General features: G+C 38.2%; 1 protein-coding gene across 1 annotated transcript; it reads right to left on the bottom strand.

Moving 5' to 3' along the window:
• Positions 1-750: 750 nt before the first annotated feature.
• On the bottom strand, positions 751-8,393 carry GNPDA2 (glucosamine-6-phosphate deaminase 2). Its single transcript, XM_032685143.1, has 7 exons — positions 8,241-8,393; positions 6,692-6,855; positions 6,282-6,383; positions 5,642-5,824; positions 5,131-5,315; positions 4,868-5,042; positions 751-1,778 (listed from the first exon to the last, which is right to left on the bottom strand). Exons 2-7 carry the CDS (start codon positions 6,813-6,815, stop codon positions 1,720-1,722), a joined length of 828 nt encoding a protein of 275 aa, XP_032541034.1. The 5' UTR covers positions 6,816-6,855; positions 8,241-8,393; the 3' UTR covers positions 751-1,719.
• Positions 8,394-13,624: the final 5,231 nt, after the last annotated feature.

Genomic DNA, 13,624 nt, shown 5'->3' on the forward strand with positions numbered 1-13,624 from the left:
TCAAAACTTTTTTAATGTACCACCCTCTGTATTTTAAACTTGTTGAAGTGTATAAGTTTACCATTAGTACAGCCTAGCTATACTCAGCTCCAGAGAAATCATAAGTTTTAATATATTAAACCACAGGATATGTAACTGCTCCACCAAAAGACCAATTCAAGCCTTAAAGAATTCCCTTGGCATGAAGGTTTGGTTAGAACATGTCTTTGTGTACTTGAAGTTTTATTTCTATTGTTAGTGAGTCCTCAGTTGAAAGCTACAGTGCAGTGTGCTTAACATACAGTGTACACAAGGCAATCATAAATGCAAGTTAATGACCTTGCTATATACCATGTTTACAACTGCTTGCCCACCTCCAAAAGCTTTTAAGACAGACTCTTCCTTGCTTTTGTAATTTCACAGAACCATAGAACAGTCCAGGTTTGAAGGGATGTTAAAAGACCATCTGGTCCAACCCTTTATGCGAAAGGTGAGCCTAGATGAGACTCTACCACATCCTGAGGAGAAAATGTGATTTGTAATTAAGATTACCTGCCTGTCATCTAGGTGAAGAGTTAAATTCTTCAAGTTCTGCTTTGTTGCACTTTCTCTCAGTGAGTATTTTACACAGGGACATGATCCCACTGCTCCCCCCCAAAAAGTCTAAATCAATGAACTCTCATCTTCCTCCTTTGGTGCCTAATCACTCCCTGAAGCCCTGAAGTATTAATGCATGACAATTTATATTAGAAATGAAACAATTTTGAAATTAGGGATTTATATTTAAGTTTTACTTATATTCAAAGTAGGAAATAACATTCCTTGTAACAGCTCAATGTTTATAATGATACAATGAGAAAGTGATTAACAGTTGGCTTTAAATGACCATTAAATTTGCAGACATTATGTTCCTGTAACTTAACATCTTTTCAGGCATTTAATAGTAACATCAATTATATAATTGAACAGGTACCTCCAGAAAGGAACATTTAGATTTTTCCGTATGTATAAAGCTTGATTACCAAAAATATAAAAATCCTAAAGTAACTTGAAATACATGAGAGGAAAAAGTGCGATGGCAGAAGTTTAATATTTTTATCTGTGGAGTAAGTTATAACTTGCAAGAATTTGGTGCATTTTTAGGCACTGTTCTTGTATTTTCATTTGTCTGAACTATACAGCAGGTCTTGAGATGCCCAAAAACTGTTTAAGATAAATTTAAGGCAACCAAGTGCAAAAGCTCAGTGTATATTAGATACATGTAAACAGAATGTTTCATAGTAGAAATTGTACAACTATTACAAGTCCATAGTATTGACAAAAGCCAAAACCATTCTGCCTAGAGACACAAATGCAAAATGTAGTTACACTAATCAAGCCAAAAATTACAAATTCCAGGAAATAAAGTATCATCTTTAACACAAGGCAGATGCATTACACTGCTGTGCTAGAGTAAGTGCTCTGCTTTTCCCCTCTCTACATAACATGCAGTCTCTCACAGGTTTATTCTGTTCCATTTAGTGATGTACCACCCAACAGCAGAGCTCCAAATGTTAAAGCAAAATGCACAACACAGCAAACAGATGGAATGTGAATGTACAGATATTGGACCTTTTAAAAAATACAGTACCTAGGATTCCCCATTTTAAACGGTTTTCAGCATATTGCATAGCAGTGAACTCATCTGCTACCTAAAACGGTTGCTGTTGACCCACATGGAGTTCCTCTTCAATTCTTCTTTCAGTTTTCTTTCATACTGTACAGTGGGTCCACAAGCTTATTGTGCACATGCATTAAACCTTGGGGGGAAAGCAACAATGCCAGCTTTACGTTACTTATAATTTTTCAACGTCCTTCTATCCACATTTTTATTTGGAGTTTGCTTCAAAGCATACATTTTAAGTAGTTCACTGAAGAGAACAATAATAATGTCTATTTAAAGCAATTTAAAATCAGAGACAGCATATATATATATATTCCTGTATCACTTGCACACTAATGACATCTGCAGTATAAACTGAGCAGGGATCAGACATTTCTCTGATAACAGACCCAAAAAAGCAGATCTGGAATGCTTCCAAATTCATTGAATACATCTTTTGTTCTGTATTAAAAACTGCATAACAGCAACATAATTCCCTCACACCATAATTTGTCATAAAAATCAGATATACACATAGTGATACTTTTACAGCTTGAATTCTTCAATTGCAATGTTCTAGCATTGTGGTATCACTGTCTGGTCCTAGACAGGCAAAAGCAAACTAAAACTATCCAGACTGTTAATGCAGATTCAGAATTTCAGTAGTTCAACTGAAATTCAAACTGTTCTAACTGGGCTTTTTTTTTTTCCTCATACAAGTCATCCATAGCTATGACTGGGGGTGTTATTTTTTTCCTACTCTACTTCAATTCTGGAAAATGCTGAACAGCATTTAACAAAAAAAGATGCTTCCGTCTTTACTTTGTTATTACTTAGTAAAAATGTTACCTATATCTACCTAGGTATGACACTAGGTCACTGGCAGGTTTTTAAACTTCATTTCACCTTAAGGACTAATAACAGTAATTGATTAACATTCACAGTCTGCAAAGTAAAAGTCCATTTTAGCACCAAACTAAAGACTAACTTCTAAAATTAAAATATGCAACATTACATGGTATTTATTTTCTTAAATACCATTAAATAAATATGCAAGTAGTACATAAATACCTTTGCTAGATGATGCACCTGGTGGCAACCTTAGTGTCACTGCAGCAACATGCAATAACTATACAATTTTAAGGTCGTTACTGTAGTGACCACAACAAAAGGCATTTCATGCAGCATCTATTACTAATCATTGTGTCATCATTTAATATAAAATGCAGATATTAGATCAAGAATAATATTTTTCAGTTTAACAGTGAGAAAAATTAAGTATACATTTGATATAAAGTCATTTGTACTGAAAGAGTAACAGCTGCACACACTGCTCAAACTAGAAACATGTTTTGAGCTTCCTACCAGTGTTTTTCTCTTCTAAAAAGGGGAAATGAAAAGGAGATAATTACTCACTTCCTAGACGCATGAAAAATGCTTACTAAGTATTGCCTCTGCCATACTTAATGAAGAACATTTAAATCCTGTTAGTGAAATTGTTACGGGAAAATCAGTAAGAAACAAAAGTGTTTTTTTAAGGTATGCATCCCACTGTATATTCAAGTATGTTTTGGATAAACAGATTTCTGCATACAGTTTTAAAAGGAGCATGCACAAGTACGCAAAAAACTATCCTAAACTAACTTATCTGCAGAAAAATTAGTAAATTCAAAATTCATTTTGTTTCATTCTTCAAGAAAGTTATTTTCCCTTTCACCATAAGAACATTTAAGTACACTTCATACTTTTAGCCTATAATAGGTTTCAGAAAGTTAGAAAAAAGTGGAGTAAGTTATTCTATTTACCAGCCAGCATGGTACTTGATTATAAAAAAAAAATAAAATTGCAGTTTCATATAGTACCTTGAGAATTTTTAAGTAGTGAAAAATCCCAGTAAATCACCACCGTAAATAGCAGTATTAAGAACTACCTAGCTTCCTTAAGAAATCTAACCTAAAGATCAAGATTCAGAAATAATTCCAAATTTGACCCGCACTGATCTCTCCTTCATCTTTAAAAGGGAAAATCTCACTGATTTGAGAGTAGGTAAAATTAAGCAAGTTTACAGTAAACAGTCTTTTTAAGCATTCTATTGCTGTATATTGCAGGGTTATTCAATACAGTGTGACACAACAGCACACATTCGTAAATTGTAGCCCTTGATGTTTTTAAAGCAATGTTAAGTGTCATTCATACCTAGTAATTCTACATTATGTTTATCTTTCCCAAGCATAGCCTCTGTTTATATGAAATACAGGATAATGTTTAAAATTTATCCAAGCAGTTAAAGAAGCTTATCTTTGAAAACAACAGTATCTAGCAGTGTGACACAGCTAAAGACTAACCCTCCCCCTACCCTGCAAATACATAGCAGAGGACAGCATACTGAAAAAATCAAAAATTAACAAATTGGCCACAAGTGATATGAGGATAAAAATCACAGTAATGTCCGAATTGCAGTCTAATACATATATGAGCACTGCTGATATAATGCTTTAAAAAAGAATTTAATAAATTACAGTCTTGATCTCTGATACCTCAGCTACTACCCATGCTAGTGAGAAAGACAACCATTTCATACAATTCCATGTGCTGTGCTAATACAGTCAGGAGAAAACTACTTTTCTTAGCTTCTACAGTCTCAATGAAACAATTCAAATTAGGAAGTCTCAATGACTATCAAATATCCTGACTTCAATTTTGCCCCAATATACCTACTACAAATATGAAAAGCACAGTACAAGTGTGCAATGTGTTCAAAGTCAGTATAGATTGTTATGCTAATTGCACTGAATGAAAAATGTCCTCGTGTGGCTTCAAAGTCTGTATCATACATTTCCAGTTTACTAGACAGCATGTTACAGCACATAGCAAAGGCAGCATGAAAATATATCAGGATTAATAAATGTATTGAGTTTTTTTAAGTGAAACTTTCCATTATAGTTATGACCTGTATTCTGGAACACTGCTGCTGTTTGAAGTGGAAGATTACTAAATTATTGTTTCAAACTAGAAGCAAAGGAAATGTTTCTCCCAAGTAGATTTGTCAGGAATATAAGCAGCACAAGTTATGCCTCCTAGCAATTTTCCATACACAAGAAATAAGTTAACAGTTAGTATTTTGAATATATAACATTATACATTAGGTACTGTAAAGTGTTGAAGGCTCAGACTTAAATCAATGTAATTTTAAATCTGCTGGGTTTGCATTTTTTGAACACATGTAACCTTCGATTCAGTGCTCACCTTTAAAGTACTTCACAGTTTTAACTCTTAGTTCTAAAGTAGCATCTTCATCACACACAAAGATAGTGCGAGGGTGTTGCTGGAAAGCAGAAACTGTCCACATATGATTGACTCCTTCTTCGATTGCTTTGTACAATGCAAAAGCCTTATGTGCACCTGTTATAAGAATCATCACCTGCAAAACAAAGGTCTCTTTCAATCCCAGTATCAATACCAACTAGTCTTGAAAACACACATGCAACTAGAACTAAACGAGTTCTTACTTCTCTAGCATCCATCACTGTACCCACACCAACTGTTAGCGCCATAGTTGGTACTTTAGATAAGTCTCCATCAAAGTATTTAGCATTTGCCAAAATGGTGTCCATTGCTAAAGTCTTTAATCTTGTTCTTGAAGACAAACTTGATCCGGGTTCATTGAATGCAATGTGGCCATCTGGACCAATGCCTTTTCAAAGTTAAAAAAAGTAAATCATTCCAGACCTGAGAGTCAACAAATATCCTCAAACATCTTAAACGAATAAACAATTTTTAGGACTCATTCTTTCCTTTCCCCATTTTCAATAAAAAACATTCTAAACTTAATTTAATTAAGTCATTAGAAACTTGGACACCAACCATTCTGTTTTGGTATTCATACTGATTCTTTGTTAGTCACAGAACTTTCCTGCACCATAACTGAAAAGTCTAGGTTTAGCCAAGTCATGAAAATAATGATTAAAGAATCAGTGTACGTGCTTGAATAGAAACTAACCATAAAGCATTTCCTCATACCTCCAACAAACAGATCAATCCCTCCCGCTTCTTCAATTTTCTTTTCAAATGCATCACATTCTGCCTGTAAGTCTGGAGCGTTCCCATCAAGGATATGAGCATTATTTGGATCTATGTCAATATGCTTAAAGAAGTTATTCCACATATAGGAATGATAACTCTCTGGATGATTTCTGGGGAGCCCTGAAATCATTTAGAGTGAAATTAACATAAGACAAGATTTAACCAAACAGCCTTAATTCTAGTTTATTTGTAACTGATGTAGGGCATGCAAGGCAAACCTAACTGAGTCAAATAAAGAAAGTTTTGAAATAACATTGAGAAGAAAGTTTTCCTGTTGGCATGCACAAGGTAATTGGTTTGCATTCACTTCACGTATGTCTTATCACAAAGAGTATTAAGTCTTCAACAGACATGCAGTCACAATATTACATTACAATGTCCTTTCTGCACTGTTTATTTTTGCATTTCTGTAGATAAATAATAGAGAAAAATGCTTAAGATGACCCCATGGACAGAAATTTAACATAAGAGTACAAACATACTAGACTGATCTCGTTCTTTGACAAAGTATTTAATAGTTTTTATAAGGGGGAAAAAATAACAGTATAGTGTGTTCTCAAATAATAGCGCATCTTACCTACATACTCATCCATGTTGAAAGTCTTTACATATTTGAAAGAGAGATCTCCATTTTTGTGATATTCTATCAGCTTTTTGTAGCATCCCAAAGGCGTACTACCTGTTAAATAAAATTTTTCTACTATTCTATGTATCTGCACAACATTTTCAGTGTATTTACATCTCTTCATAGTCAAATTTTGCTACAATACTTTTAAACATAAAAGCAATCTGCTATTTCTCATTTACTGTTTCTCAGCTTCTCAAACATTATAACTTTTCACACAAAGCAAATCCATATTTTAAAAAAATTATGCTGGAGTATTACCAAAAAAAATACTTATGTTCTTTTAAATACTGTATCTACTAGCAATGATACAAACATTGTTCTAGGTTTACTTATTTACACAGACTTTGAATAAAACTTGCCTGTTGGTAGACCAAGCGTGAAATATCTTCCTTGACTTGGCTTGAACTGGATAATACGATTACAGATGTATTTTGCTGCCCATTCACTAGCCTGATCATAATCTTCAAGAATTACTAGCCTCATTGTGGCAGTGAGGAACTTGTATTATAAAACAAACTTAAACCTGGAGAAAATGTCAAAGTTTTAAAAATAAGCACCCTATGAATAGTTGTAAAACTCTTAGATAACAGTGGAGATAAAAAATAACCTTTCATGCCGATCACTTGCATAAGCATAACACATTCTTGCAGTCCTAGTTCAAGCTGGACAATCAAAAGCAAAGCTACAGAATCCAAATGAAAGATTCCAGTCAAAATATTTATTAAAATTCAGAGTCTAATTTAAAGTAACTTATAGGAAAAAGCTAAACCAAAATATGAATAAGCCATTTTGAACTTCAACATTTTAGTCAAGTATTACTGTTAGAAAAGAGGAAATATTCAAACGCTGAGATTAACTCCTGTTTCTTATGACCAACTGAAGGCCTAAAATTTCAAAAACAAGGCCCAAAATAACCCCATGTTTCTCTATTTAAAATACCTAATTGGAAGTAAATAATTAAAATTCCTTTCACTGCCATTCTAGCTCCATAAAATGCTTCAGTACGTTTATTAATCTGCAAAAAAAAGTTAAAGCATTAGATATTTGAAATGTGACCTCATATTATCTTTCCCTGTGAACTGTAAACCTTTTTTCAACATAACTTTAAACAGAAGTTTAGAAAGCTTTACTTTGTGCGCAATGGTATCAACTTCTAAGATGAATATCCAGAAAAGAAGCATGCTCACTAGATGTATACAAGCATCTCTTGCATTTAAGTGAAACTCATTTTACCATGAGAGTTTAACAGAGTCAGGTAATTACCAGAAAGACTGGGGCTCTTGAGCCAGTTTGTGATGTATTCTTCTTCTCTTCCCAGGCCTGAATGTGCTTGGCATTAGCCAAAAAACAACACAGCTGCCAGAAGCCCAAGGCCAACTAAGTGCCAAACCACCTGTAGTGCACACTACTCTTAGCTGACCCAAAACGAGAGTCTGGTTTTAGAGCACAAATATGAATTAAAATAACATTTGTGTTTCACAGGGTGACATCTGTTTGTCCCACTAAAAGCAGAAAGAAACGCCGTGTGCTGCTTCCTCTCCACGGGCAGTGGAATCAAACTCACCTTTGCAGAGGAAACGCTATTACACAGACACCAAAAGGAGCTCACATACATCCCCGAGGAGGACAGAAAAGCAGGCCAGCAGGAAGAGACCCCGCGGCTTTAAAGGCAGCCTCATAAACCTCCAGCGATTTTTCGCTGGAAACATGGGGATGCTCTTCGACAGCAGCGACCCGCGGACCGCACCAGAACGACCGCGGATTTTCGGCTGAGGGCACTTTCTCAGGGGGTGTTGGTAAACCCACGCTGTTGGAGAAAGAAACCCACTGCCGGACCGCCGCCGGCGCAGCCCCGGGGCCCACGGCCTCCCCTCCCCACGGCCCGCGGGCCCCGCCCGCCCCGCTCACCCCCGGGGAGCCCGCGGCGGCCACGAGCGGCACCAGCACGGGGAGGACGAGGAGGAGCAGGATGGTGAGCAGGAGGAGGACGGAGAGCACCGCCCGCCCCGCAGCTCCCGCCCCGCCGCCTCCAGCGGAGCCCAGCGCGACCCGGAAGCGCCTGGCGAAGACGGGAAAAGGGTTTGTTTTCCCATTTCCATTTCCGGGCGCTGTGGCTGGTGCGGGGTGGGGGTGAGAGAGTGCCGGTCCGCCAGCACCCGTGGGGTCGGGAGCTGCTGGGGGCTTTGCCAAAACACTGGCGTGCTTCCCACTCCAGTTGTTGTAAAATGTGGAATATGTAAAATTTTCTTAAGAAAGGATGTTCTTTGATTTTTATATACTTTCAAGCCTAAACAACAAGAAAGGAGATTTAATCCGTGAAACAGAGAGCAGCCAACAAGCTCTAAGTGATGTCCACGTGTTAGAAAGACAAATTACTTGTTGGTAGAATTGCCTTGTTAAGGTTTAGGGCTTGACATGTTTCAATGATCTCAAACCTAGGGGGAGGTTAACAAAGCTTGGGAAGAAGGATGAACTACTGAGAGTGGACACAAAGATGCAAAATTTACAGGCCACAAGAACATTTGGCAAAACTCCCAAGATAAGGAAGAAACTCATAAAGCCAACTCAGCAACTGTGCTGAATCAGCTCCCACTGGGTAAAAGATAATTCTGGGACGGGGAAATCGTGACCACTAACTCATGGACCACTTACCCAAGAGACCCACCGACTCAAGAGAACGACCGAGCATGCAGACTAATCAGGATGAGAAGCGAGAGAGTCATTAACCAACAGAAGATAGAATACTAATAAGAGAACTATGTAACTTGTAGCCATTGGACACTAATTCCTGTGTTTGCTAAAATGTATAAATAGTGAAAAGTTTTGATAGTTGTGTGCTAGCTTTGTGGATTTGCCACCCAGCGCCCCTTTCTAAGCAGATTTGTAAATTAACACCTTGACTCTGTGTGGGGATTTGCCTCTTGCACAGGTGACAGAACATATTTTGGCAACACAAGCTGGAGCAGTGCATAAGCCCTTCTCTTGCCACCTCTTAGTAGGTGGCACTAAGATTCTAATGGAAAAAGTTCTCCCTTCCTCTAACTTAAATGTTTACATGAAGCAGTAACAAAAAGGCTGTTTGTAGTTACTGAAAAAAATAGGTAAAGCATCAGCTTTTTGGTGGATGACAAATTGACCATGAGCTGGCAGTGTGCCCTTGTGGCCAGGAGGGCCAATGGTATCCTGGGGTGCACTGGGAAGAGTGTAGCCAGCAGGTTGAGGGAGGTGATCCTGCCCCTCGACCCTAGTGAGGCCACACCTGTGGCCAGTTCTGGGCTCAGTACAAGAGAGAGAAAGAACTATTGGAGAGGGTCCAGCAAAGGGCCACAAAGATGACTAGGGGTTAGGAGCATCTCTCTTATGACGAAAAGCTGTGGGAGCTGGGCCTTTTTAGTCTAGAGAAAAGAAGACTGAAAGGGGATCTCATTAATGCATGTAAATATCTCAAAGGTGGATGCCAAGAGGATGATGCCAGACTTTTTTTGGCAGTGCCAAGTAGCCGGATGAGGCGTGATGGCCCTAAACTAACAAAAGTTCCACCTCAACATGAGGAAGAACTTTACACTGAGGGTGTCAGAGCACTGGAACAGGCTGCCCATGGAGGTCATGGACTCTCCCTGTCTGGAGACATTCAAAACCCACCTGGACTCATTCCTGTGTCACTTGCTCTAGCTGACCCTGCCTTGATGGGTGAAGGTGAGATCTGGATGATCTCCAGAGGTCCCTTCCAACCCTAACGATTGTGTGGTTCTCTGATTCTGTGATTCTATCTCTTTTTGCTTTAAAAGCAGTCAAGTAATTTCATAGTCATAGCAAGCTGTGGTTTGATAGGTCTTGGTGGCGGGGAAAGGGCTAGCAGTCTAAAAGGGTGGTGCTTCAGAAAGTAGTGGGAAAACTGTAGCGGGGGGGTGAGCAAGTAACATAATTCTGAATATATGTGTATGCACATACTGTAGGCTTCACTGAGGCCTTACCACATTAGAAGAGCAGGATAAATCTGTTTACTGGGCAGGAGCATAACTGATTGTGGAAAAACATCATGATTGATGGGTAAAGGAAGAGAAGCTAATAAAGGGGAGTGTATGTTTCCAAAAAAAAAAAGAAATCTGGGGTCATACATGAGTACAACGATATATTTTCTGATAACCTGTCCAGCAAGATTTCAAAATATTGAGAAATACTTTGCTAAGGGCATGAAATATGTGTTTGCAAGCTTGTGAGGAAAAATATATCTTGCTGAAGTCTTGGGCTTAGCATGCAACAATTAAAAATACCGTTTGTTTCAAAATCTGCCTTTCATTTGAATTTAACTTTCTAATATAAGCAATTTGATTTTAGCTCATGCATGTTCTTCTGATAAATTCTTTATCTCAGAAATTTTGCCAGGTCCTAAAGAATATTTTCTCTTACACCATTTCCTGAGTCAGGCTCTGAGCCTCTGATGCTCTCATTGTTTCAGAGTACATTTGCAATGGAAGTTATTTTCAGATCCTGTGTAATTAATTAAGACTAGTTAACACATTTCTTTGTTATTGCTACACACCTAGGTACCGATAGGCCTGATATCACACCCCTCCCCTGAATAGTAGGGGAGATTTTTTCCTTCCCTTAGTGAACTCTTATTCTCTGATATGTAAGCTTCATCTAAGAGATTACATAATTATTTTGCATGGTCAGGTATCCAGTTGCCCTTCTCTCTCCAACAGCTCCCTATTATCCTGCTAGGACTGTCTGTTCACTTTCTTTGCATCCTTAGTGTTGCCAGCTTCTAAGAGACACTGCTTTACAGTGCTCCTGAAGGTAGCAACAATGGGCTCTACCTTGCTAAAATCTTTACTAGCTACCTTGATCTCGAGATGGTCAGTTGTTTCTGAGGATTTTTACTCTAGTGTACATTTGCTACCTGCTACCTTGACATGGTTGGAATGGAGCATGCCCAAATGGATGGTACAGCAAGAATTGCCAGTTTGTGTTATCCCTGTTTTTCTTGGCAGAAAGGCATCATTCAGCTTTCAGGCTTCCCATATCTGACTCCATTTTTAGATATACTCTGTAGATATGACTCTACCATATATTTCTTATCCTGCCATAGTCCATTGGCTTTGCTCATCACTCTGCTTGTGAAGTTGTTGTGGGAAACTTGAGATCTTTCACACAAGTTCTGTTGGTTTCCACAACTTGAAAACACTTTTTTTTTTTCATCACTACAGAAAAACTCTTAAAATTCGCTTAATAGGATCCTCTATATTGCATATTCTCCAGGAGGTCACAGAATATGTGATGTACTGCTCTGCACTCAGTAGAACTTGCCCTTTGTCCTGCTGCCTCTAAATTCTGAACAGCTTGTCTGTTGCCTTTTTAGAAAACTTGTCAATGTTATCAAGTACTTCTATTAGACAGGCAAATTGCCTGTCTTTTGTGAGCATATTCAATTCTGACTCCCCTTGTTAGTATGCTAATGCCTAGGGTATGATTTTTCCAAGTCATTCTTCAGATTTTCCTTTCTAATTAGAAGCAGATGGAAAATGCTCTATATGCACTGAATGTTGTTGCTAACAATTACTAATTAAGATTTTGCTAATTAAAAAAAAAATCTTAATTACTTACTAGTTTTCATTGAGTAGCATGACTGGAGATTTCCTAAAATCTGACAGTTATAGTATTTAAAATCCCAATATCTTTCTCTTGCTTCTGGAAACAGTCTTTCTGTGATAATTTTTTCCTTTTACTTTCTTAATGGCCCTTTCTGTTAAGTATTAATTCATTTACTCTCTAGATGGTGATCTAATTTTTATATATCTGCTATGATCAGGTGGCTTTTGTGCTTTTTTTTTTAAACCTGTGTTGAAGTGACTCTGAATTTAAACTAGGTGTACTGCAATAGTAACCAAGCTACACTGAATTTTACCTGAGGAGGGCCACCTCAACTTCAGCTGAATCCAGTCTTTTAACAAGGTAGATGTTCCTTCAGATTCACTCCTTTTTAGTTGGAAGAACAAAGGGTCCTGCCCAAAGCTGGGACCTATGAAGGAAAATTACTAAAATGGATGTTGACATGCAGGAAAGACTCTGAGAAGGAAACAAAAAGGTTGCAGTAAAGATATTTGCCAAGGCATTAAATGTAGAGGTTGAGAGACAAGTGAAAAGACTTTAAATTCACCTTGGTGAATTAAATTCCTATATTGAGTCTGGCCGAGGTGGAGTTAATCTTCCCCAGAGCAGCCCTCACAGTGCTGTGCTTTGCATCGGTAGCTAGAAAGGTGTGGTTAACACCTCACTGTTCTGGCTACTGCTGAGCAGCACTCCCCAGCATCAGTGTACAATAGCCATGGCCAGGAAGCTGAGGGTGGGCAAGATCTGGGGAGGGGACACAGCCAGGACAGCTGACCCAAACTGACCAAAGGGATATTCCATAATATATGACATCTGCTCAGATATAAAAGTTAAGAGAAAGGGGGAGGGAGGGGCATGCATTTTTACGATGTTTGTCTTCCATAGCAACTGCTATCTGTACTGAAGCCCCACTTCCCAGGAAGTGGCTGAACATTGCCTGCTGATGGGAAGTAGAGAATAGATCTTGTGGTTTACTTTGCTTCCATGTGCAGCCTTTTCTTTATCAAACTGCCTTTATCTTGATCTGTGAGGGATTTGTGTCCATCTTATTTTCTCTCGTGCTGTCCTGCTGCGGAGGGGAGTGATAGAGCAGCTTGGTCAGCACCTGGTGTCCAGCTGGGGTCAACCCACCACAACTCTACTGTGTAACAGGTGTGCAATCAAGAATAAGGATGCAAAATAACATAGCAGCTGAGACCTATAAGAAAGTAATAACTGTATGGGGAGAAGGAAGAAACATGCAGGAAAGATTTTTTTTTTTTTTTTTCAGAACTCTGAAATGTGAAGATAGTGGTTGTTACCCCTAGTATTCCACTTAATGTCATGGGGTCAATAGCCTTCTGTTTTCCTGTGATGAAAGCATACTGAATTTCTGGTAGCTTAATTTGTCTTCGGGACATAAGCCTGAGGGGACCAAATCCACTTGGCAGCTTTGCTTACTTCTCACAATGACTGAAGATAGTTTCACATGTGCATTGCATTCCTGTATTTGTCACAGCTTTCTCCAAAACTTCCTTGCTTGGATCTCACCATGTTTCTATCAGGTGGAAAGTAATGGCATGTGACATTCCTGTGGGTTTATGTTTTATTCAACAATCTTGTTGCATAAAACCATTTTCCAGTGCAATAGAAAACATCAGATTCTATGATGCCAGGAGTATGTCAACAGAGACACAAAT

Source organism: Chiroxiphia lanceolata, chromosome 4 (assembly GCF_009829145.1).
Source record: "Chiroxiphia lanceolata isolate bChiLan1 chromosome 4, bChiLan1.pri, whole genome shotgun sequence".
NCBI lineage: Eukaryota > Metazoa > Chordata > Aves > Passeriformes > Pipridae > Chiroxiphia > Chiroxiphia lanceolata.